Raw genomic sequence first — 9835 nt, 5'->3', positions numbered from 1 at the left:
TCCAAGAGTACCCTTGCTTGCAGAGCGGAGCAAGGTGACCCTGCTCAAAGTCACCTGACCACTGTTTACTGTTATATTTCTAGGCAACGCTTGTTTGCAGACAACACCACCAACAACATCAAATCAAACTGTTGACATTTTGCAAACATGCAATACATTAATATGCTGACTGAATAGCTTATGTGGTATATATATATGCTACGCGGCCATACTGCTATGTAGCAGAATAAATAGACATGAAGCCGACTCAACCACTGAGATAAAAGTGCAGCGAGGTTTACAGTGACCCACGGAAGTGTCACGGAGACCTGGCACGAGGAGAGGACTCTGGGAAAAGTACACAGTACACTGCATGAACAGATAGATAACCTTTATTCGGACGGTTCTGCACACAATATTTATTCTTTGCCACATATGAAGAGATCAGTATAGTTTTGTGTAAAAATGTTTCCATAGAAAGTCCTGCATTTGTGCAGCATTAAAAATGTCGGTGTGCTATCGTGCTGTGTGGTCTGATAAGAACAACAGTCTTATTGAAAAATCAAGGAAGATCCTAAAATAGATTGTATACAAGCATATGGAAAGGTGCATGTCTAGCATTGTAGTACTCTCAAAGACGATGTTAATAATCTAAAAACACAAGTCAAAATAAACAACACTACTAAAAGTATAGAAAATAAAACCTGCTCAACAGTACTCAAAATGTTTTATATCAAACATCATATATAGAGACTTTTAGCTTTTAGCTGTTTAAGTGGTAGCCATATGGTGCTGTACTCAATATTACAAGCAATATAAATACGTATAAACATACACACACACAGATAGAGAGATAGAGATGGATAGAGAGAGTTAATCATTATTGAAATCTTTATGTCAAGAAGAGTTGACACAGAAGAGGACACAGGGAAGGCACATTATGTGCACATTGCTTGTAGTCACACACAGTATTTGTTATAATATAAAGATGTGCATTGGATTCCTCCAGTGTTGTTCTTCAGCATATTAAATTCTCTCTCTCTCTCTCTCTCTCTCTCTCTCTCTCTCTCTCACACACACACACACACACACACACACACACACACACACACACACACACACACACACACACACACACACACACACACACACACACACACACACACACACACACACACACAAAGTTGCACATAAAAGAATCTTCAGGCCAACGGTAGAAATGAAAGACTCTTCTTAATTGTCCAATACTCATCTGAAGCATTCAAAACAACATGGGACGTTTTTGAACAGCCTGTAGTACTCCTCTTGAATCTGAGTAAAAGAAACATGCACAGGGGAAGGGTGAATGCATTTTAGAAAACAGCTAGCTTCTGTCCTTAATGACGATTGCCACATCAAAGTAGTTGTAAAATACTCTACACACACACACACACACACACACACACATTTGCCATAACATTCAATCAGTATTACTGCACCAAACAAATGGACAAACTGTGTCAATTGTTCCTCTAGCCATACAGTATGTCTCTGAAGACCTAGACTACTTTGCGGTAGAAAGATGGGTAACACTTTATTTGAAGGGGTCTACATAAGGGTGTCATGTAACCGTCATAAGAATGACATGACACATGTCATGCACATTAATGACACATTATTGATGTTTATGACTGTTGTCATAATGTGTCATTCGGTTTTTGTTATGTCAAGTTGACATTGTTTGAGCGTCATCATTATGACAACTTGACATTAGGCAAGATGACATTATCTGACGGCATCTTTGTCATGACAACTTGACATTAGGCAAGAAAATGTAATCTGTTTACAATATTGTCATGACAACTTGACATATAACTGTGTTTGGCCTGACTTATCTTCTAGGTTTTTTAAATGATGAGCCTGAACAATTGGCTGTCATGACACCATTATGAATTGGTCATGAATACTTTTCTTGACCTCAACTACAGTGGTACAGTTTTGACTTGTCATTAAGCTGTCACAAAGAACTATTACTGACCAAAATAGTTTTCTGACAGTGTCATGAATGCTTACCTTTGACCTCAAGTACAGTGAACCATCTGAGATGTTTCCTGAACATGTCATGAAGTGTCATTACACTGTCATGTAGGTTTCATTTCTGTACAATTTACATTTCTGGAACATTGAGTCTAATTTCAAGTATAATAACAACAAACACCATACTCAAGTCATGACTTCAAAGAGTTTATTTCAGCAATGAATTTTGCAAAACCATAATACATTGTAGCGCCTCGTTGCCATGGGTAGCTATCCTGAGTTCTTTAAAGTATTAAATAAACAAATTAATCCAAGCGTTCATTCATCACCTCTATTTGAAATATAACCACTTAGCTTAGTGATCCCTAAATTATATGCAAATTCTATTTACTCTTATTTACACATTCATCACACATGCACTCAATCTTCAATAGTTTTCAATAGGCTAACTTTCAGTTTCAGGTATCAAATGTAATACAACCAACATCCAAGCAAAGAATGGTTTTCTTTTCCATCAAAATAAAATATCAAACCCTATACTATAGCCGGCAGTTATTAAGTAAATAAATAAAAAATGAGTAGGCTACCCAACCAGCTGTCAGAGTTCGTGTGGCAGGCCTGTAAACGTTGCTGGTGTGCGTTGAAGCCTAAAACCAAAATGGCTCTTTCACGCCACTCCAGCACATAGCTCCGGCAGCGCAACAAAGAAAACTCAGCGTGTAGGCTAGATGTCATGGATGGACCAGATGGACAGAAGTCTTCAGCAAGGCTCTTGTAGGTTCCAAGAGAGAGTGGCCGTGCAGGCTTTAACGCAAAGTCATTGACAAGTCGCATCGTGCTAGCAGCTAGCTAGGTCTTGCTGACTAGCTGAAGGAAATACTCGTAGGAAATTCTCGTCTCGAAGTTTTCACTTCCAACACAACTTCCCTGTCTAGCAGTAATGTTTAAGTAAGTGTTATACCCACTAAACACAAAGGCTATATTTGTTTTAGGCTGCGGTAAACCTTTCCCTCTCAGCAGTCATTCTCCCTTCTTCTCCCTGGTGTTGTTTCTTATTTCCTGATTACCCTTGACCTCTAGCTGAATTCTCATTGGCTCAAATAATACAAATGTAACATAAACTACACATTTCCATCCTTTTCACTTTTAGAATCAAAACATAATATCTTGACAACATTTCAGTAACTAGGAAATTATAAACAAAATATATTCATAGCCTACCCATAGGCCTTCTGGAAACGTTGACTCTTGTGCACGCAACTCATGTTTATTAAATTTCATGGTTATGCATTGCTTTAGATTAATATTTAGTTTATAGTTTCCTAGTTACTGAAATGTTGTAAAGATATTATGTTTTGATTCTAAAAGTGAAAAGAATGGAAATGTGTAGTTTGTTACATTTGTATTGTTTGAGCCAATGACAATTGACCTAGAGGTCAAGGGTAATCAGGAAATAAGAAACAACACCAGGGAGAAGAAGGGAGAAGAAGGGAGAAGACAACTGCCGAGCGGGAAAGATTTACCGCAGACTAACACAATTATAGCCTTTGTGTTTAGTGGGTAAAACACTTACTTAAACATTACTGCTAGACGGTGAAGTTGTGTTGGAAGTGAAAACTTTGAGACGAGAATTTCCCACGAGTATAAAGCCTTCAGCTAGTCAGCAAGACCTAGCTAGCTGCTAGCACGATGCGACTTGTCAATGACTTTGCGTGAGATAGCCTGCACGGCCACTCTCTTGGAACCTCCACGAGCCTCGCTGAAGACGTCTGTCCATCTGGTCCATCCATTACATCTAGCCTACACGCTGAGTTTTCTTTGTTGCGCTGCCAGAGCTATGTGCTGGAGTGGCGTGAAAGAGCCATTTTGGTTTTAGGCTTCAACGCACACCAGCAACGTTACAGGCCTGCCACACGAACTCTGACAGCTGGTTGGGTAGCCTACTCATTTTTTTTAAAATTTATTTACTTAATAACTGCCGGCTATAGTATAGGGTTTGGTATTTTATTTTGATGAAAAAGAAAACCATTGTTTGCTTGGATGTTGTATTGCATTGATACCTGAAATTGAAAGTTAGCCTATTGAAAACTATTGAAGATTGAGTGTAATGCATGTGTGGTGAATGTGTAAATAAGAGTAAATAGAATTTGCATATAATTGTGGGATCACAAAGCGAAGTGGTTTTAAAGAACTCAGGATAGCTACCCATGGCAACGAGGCTCTACAATATATGGTTTTGCAAAATTCATTGCTGAAATAAACTCTTTGAAGTCATGACTTGAGTATGGTGTTTGTTGTTATTATACTTGAAATTAGACTCTCTGTTCCAGAAATGTAAATTTACAGAAATGAAACCTACATGACAGTGTAATGACACTTCATGACATGTTCCGGAAACATCTCAGATGGTTTACTGTACTTGAGGTCAAAGTTAAGCATTCATGACACTGTCAGAAAACTATTTTGGTCAGTAATAGTTCTTTGTGACAGCTTAATGACAAGTCAAAACTGTACCACTGTAGCTGAGGTCAAGAAAAGTATTCACGACCAATTCATAATGGTGTCATGACAGCCAATTGCTCAGGCTCATCATTTAAAAAACCTAGAAGATAAGTCAGGCCAAACACAGTTATATGTCAAGTTGTCACGACAATATTGTAAACAGATTACATTTTCTTGCCTAATGTCAAGTTGTCATGGCAAAGATGCCGTCAGATAATGTCATCTTGCCTAATGTCAAGTTGTCATAATGATGACGCTCAAACAATGTCAACTTGACATAACAAAAACCGAATGACACATTATGACAACAGTCATAAACATCAATAATGTGTCATTAATGTGCATGACATGTGTCATGTCATTCTTATGACGGTTACATGACACCCTTATGTAGACCCCTTCAAATAAAGTGTTACCGAAAGATGATTTGTTATCGACATGTTTTTCTTTTACATTTTGGCTGTTATGTGTTTATTACCTTGCCATGTATATGTACTGTAGTGACCATTTCAAAAAGCATAAGTCTAACTAAACCAGCTTTATTCTGCTCTGCTTTGCATTCCAAAATGGCCCCTTAACGGTTATAAAGTCACTGTAAACCATGGCCTCTTGAGCCTTATTGCTAAATTCCTAGGGGCATTGCAGAGTTTATGTAAGGGCTTACAAGAACATAAAAATATGGATATTAAACATTATAGTGGTGTATACTTTGGTTTTACCTTTCTGGATAACACACACAAGAAGATGAAGATAAACATCCCTTGGAATGCGTTGGCGAATGTGAAAAGGTATGCAGTCAGCGTGGTCTCGTTGAGGATGTGCAGAACTCCGAATGTCCATGTGGCCCCGAGCACAAACAGGAGGGCCAGAGCCCCTCTGGCACAAGACCTGAGAGTAACATGTAGAGCAGACCTCAGTGAGATAGAAAGATACTGTAGATACTTTATTGATCCCCAAGAGGGAAATTCAAGACGGACATAGCATTGACCAGAAGACCACACATACAAAACTTAAAGCAACACAATGCAGTTCTTTTATCTTAACATAACGACTCATTCTGATGAGACGTTTTTTCACCCTACTCCCATCTGGCCGCAGATACTGAGCCCTGACCTGGAAAAAAGCGCACTTTAAGAAAAGTTTTGTACCCTCAGCCATCACTGCACTAAACAAACTCCGGTGACAATAATCCATCCCCTCTATTATTTTGTGTTTATGTTGTCTGCACTGTCCACTTTTGCTTGCCCTGTGTTGGGGAGGGAGGGCAACTAGAGGGGAGGGGGGGGTATGATGTGTGTAATATTATATGTTATATGTTATATGTGATGTGTGATATGTTATATGTATGAGACTGTGATGTGAACATCCAATGCTGCTGTCTTTTTATGGAATGGAGTGACATGTGTGAAGAAGAATATCCTTTATATGACAATAAAGACTTTGCACTGACTTCTAATACGGAGTATGAAGTCTATGACATTGGCAAAGCATGACAGGGACATTTAGTTTTATGAAACTTTGTTGATCAGGTAGGAGGATCATGACCCTTTCAGGTGAATTCTGACTAACTGGGTACCGTCTTAGCACTAAAAGGTGTTGAATATTCACACCAAGGGGCATATATATCAATTCTTCCATGGTGTTTCATTAAATAAGTTCAAAATTGAAACATCCTCAATTTATTACAATTTCATGGACAGAAAATGACTGAATCTCTTCTCAGAAGGACATCTGGTGGAAATGACTTGCAGCTTAACACTAGAAGCGCCGCGCCGTTCTGACCCACTTATACCTAGAAGCGCCGCGCCCCGGTCATTTGACCGCTTTGACGACCTACTAGAAGCGCCGTGCTGTTGTGAACTACTTAAAGCGCGGCGAGGCGGTCAAATGACCGCTGAGTCCTTAGACTGGGAGGCTTTTACTTACACATAATGATCGCAAGATGGCGCTTCGTGCACGAATGAAATCGTTTGGTCATAAATTCAGTTTGCACTAAGCCATGTCATTCGTGTCAGACCGTGTTGTTGATAATCTGTGGTTGTTTGTTTCATTATGACATACAGCACGTTTGAGTTATCTGTTAATGTATTTGTGTTGATTTGTGTTGTTAAAAACTTTGGAAGAGTTCTTGAACAAACCTTAAGCAAACTTGACTTTCAACTAAAATGCTCTAAAAGTGAATGTGGCTAGTTCTAATTCACTCCCCAAATTCACTTCTATTCATTTAATAGGTAGCCTATGTTCGCGCTGCCGAAAATGATCGGACCTGGTCACCTGGAACAAAGAGCCTAATAGTCTGGTTTCAATTACACAGTAGCCAGGATTTCATGCCGCATTTTACAGGCTACCGTGGCTACTTTCTAAAACAACTTTCATTCATTTAGGGAGAAGATCTGGGTCTAGCTACATTGGAGGGAGGGAGATAGAGAGAGCTATGCTGAGCAGGCATAGGCGTGAGAAGTAGCATAATTTAAAATAATGAGTGAATGATATTCTCTGTTTTGCGAATGTGTAGGCTATGTTTGCGATGTCTGCTGAAAAAAAAGCTAGGCCTATTGTTTCTACAATATAAGCTAACTTCTATGTGAATTCGAGATTCAGCATTGAGACACACATTTTCTCCTAGTTAACAAGCGGAGTCGTAGCTCACTGGTTAGAGCATCGGCTTGATCACCTAAGGCTTGCTGGTTCGATCCCCAACCTATTCCTGACGGAAGTTCTTTTGAACAAGGCATCAATAAAGTAGGCTATATTTATATTCTTTTCGATTCACATAACTACACGCACGCAGGCGAATTCGAACATTCTGAAACGCGCATATGCGATGAAACATGATTGCGCATTCTTCCACGGGTTGCCTAAACAGCCAGCTTACAGCCTAGTCTATGCAGGGGACAGATAGATGGGGTGGGGGTGGGGAGGCAGTTCCTCAATGCCTCGGTGATATCTGTAGCCTAAGTATCCTAGACGAGTGTATGGGGGAGGGGGATGATCGGTTTCAAATAGGCTGCAATGGATAGTGTGTTGTATAGACCCCGAAGCCATTTGCTTTGAGAACGGCTGGCTAATGAAGTTGTTGGCTGGCTAGCTGGCTCAGCCAAAACCTTAATGCAGCCGCCACAGTTTTCATGACTGATAATGGCTTTAGTTGCCACTTCATGTCTACAGATGTGTATATTGTATTAGATATCAACACACAATGTTATTGTATTGTTTTGGACAACGTTCTGCACGTTTCACTTCAATGTAGACTGCATGCGTTCATTGCGTTGTGAACAGCGAAACGGTGGAAGTCGCATCAGTAGGCTAGCTAATAGCCTATCACGTTCAATGCTGTTTTCCATCTGTTCCAGAATATTTGGTTCATATCATCAATCTTTGGTTTTGGTGTTTGTGCAACCGGGCCCTGACGATTTAACAAAAGTCTGAGTAGCCTATGTAAGGTGAGATCAAAATCAGGCTACTTTGTTTGCTGCTTTTCCCCATGTCATTTTCATTGGTCGTCAACTCACTGGGAGTCCTGTGTGTCGTAGCAACGAGCACAATACTGATGTGGTGTGTCCAGTGGGAAAATCTCATGTAGGCCTAGTTTCTAGGCTATCGTTTATTTTTTCGCGTGTCACTATGATATAATTATTTTTAGATGCAAAAAGTCTAACTGGCTTTGTCAAAGTTTGTCAGTTGGCGGCAGAAAATGATTGGCTGGCGAAATTATTTTTCGTTAATGGTAGGCCTAAACATATTGCGATTCATCCGTTTATTTCAGATAGGTTGTTATTAAAAAACCATTAACAAAAAATAATTGTTCATCGACGTTGAAAAACGGTCAGTAAATTCTATCGATATAAGATTTTACATGTCGCCCCTGCCGAGATGTGAACACGGGTCTCCGGCGTTGCAGACAGGAGTGTTAACGCTGCGCCAATTGACATTATACAACAAGTGCGTTAGGATAGGTCCTTGACTTGACGTAACTCAGTCAGTCCAGCAAATATGTAAGAAAATGCTTATACATTAGTCTGAGCTTTAAAAGATAGCCTACAAATAGAAGATAAGATGTAGGCTACAACTATGAATGTACGTAGGCATACGCGCCCTACGTACATAAATAGGCTACGACGAAAATTACACATGTAGGCCTGTCGCAACGTTTTCAAAACAAACTCGCATTTTACCACTGTAAATCGCCTCCATAGACTATGCCATGTAAATGAAAAATAGTTATTAAAATAAAGCACATATATAATACATGTTGCACATATATAAACGATATGTTTTATGGTAAAATATTATTCTCATGCCCGACTGACAGGAAATCCTTGCGACATCTGCTGTGAGAAAAGAGAATAGCAGCCTGAACAAAAATGGCCGAACGCGAGACAACATAGTGTTGTCACATAAGTGAGCGCAAAATAGCTCTAAACTAGCTTGTACCGGTGTGCTTTTGATCATGTAAAAATTCTGGGTGACAAAACACGCGTATTTAGGAAAAGTCGTGAACGTAGGGTCCTGGAATTTAATCGAGTGAAAAGATTTTTTTTTTTTTTGTAATCGCTGCGGTCAAATGACCGCAGCCCGGCAGTTCTAGGTATATCTAGGTCAAACCCCCACGGCGCTTCTAGGAATACGCGTCAGCGGTCAAATGACCGGCGCTTGGCGCTTCTAGTGTTAACACCATACAAGATTGGAGCCTCTGAACCTGTCTCATTTTTCTATTGGATGTACAGTAAAGATGGCTAGTAAACACACTTGTCATTAATATAATGGACCTCCTACGGGGTGGCCTGCAGGGGATCTTTACTTTGGTTACAAAATTGCATTGCCTACACATTTGATATTATGGAATGAAAAAGCAACAACACTAATCAAAAAAAAAGTTTCTGATAGCTTTTGTCACTACAAAAAAAAAAAACATTGAAATGTCATGTGAGCATACTCTTACCGTATATTTTCATAATGACTTATTTCAGGTTTCTTCACAGCTGTATGCCGATATACTTTATAGATGATAACAGCAAACGCCATCAAGTTTACCTACACATAGTGCACAAGTATACAGTTAGTTTTTAATACATCAATTCTAAATGATCAGATAAGTGAATGAATGAGGTCATGAGCATTTCTTTGAGTGACGGGAGAAGTCAGATTTGTTTTGGTGTTTGGCGTACATTAAATAATGTGTCTCACCAGGATAATCAAACAAGCTGGGCCAATGAAACTCCAGATGAAGTTATTTTCAGTGCTCAGCCAACACCTGAAAACAAGAAGAATTGATTCAATAAGCTCTTTATGTTACTCAAACATACTGCTTTGTAACTTCAACCAGAATTTAACCAGT

At 39.4% G+C, this 9835-nt stretch overlaps 1 protein-coding gene across 1 annotated transcript in view; it reads right to left on the bottom strand.

The window, feature by feature from the left end:
- Positions 1-355: 355 nt before the first annotated feature.
- adgrl4 (adhesion G protein-coupled receptor L4) overlaps positions 356-9835 on the bottom strand; it is a 28474-nt gene continuing 18994 nt past the window's right edge. The window contains exons 13-16 of the mRNA XM_062556365.1: positions 9685-9751; positions 9440-9531; positions 5217-5385; positions 356-1290 (exon numbers count right to left, since the gene is read on the bottom strand). Coding sequence (XP_062412349.1) covers positions 1228-1290; positions 5217-5385; positions 9440-9531; positions 9685-9751 — 391 coding nt within the window. The 3' untranslated portion in view covers positions 356-1227. The remainder of the gene's footprint in view (positions 1291-5216; positions 5386-9439; positions 9532-9684; positions 9752-9835) is intronic.

The sequence above is a fragment of the Sardina pilchardus genome, chromosome 15 (genome assembly GCF_963854185.1).
Source record: "Sardina pilchardus chromosome 15, fSarPil1.1, whole genome shotgun sequence".
Classification (NCBI taxonomy): domain Eukaryota; kingdom Metazoa; phylum Chordata; class Actinopteri; order Clupeiformes; family Clupeidae; genus Sardina; species Sardina pilchardus.
The sequence above is the reverse complement of the archived record's forward strand: the minus strand, read 5'-3'. Positions and strand labels throughout refer to the sequence as shown.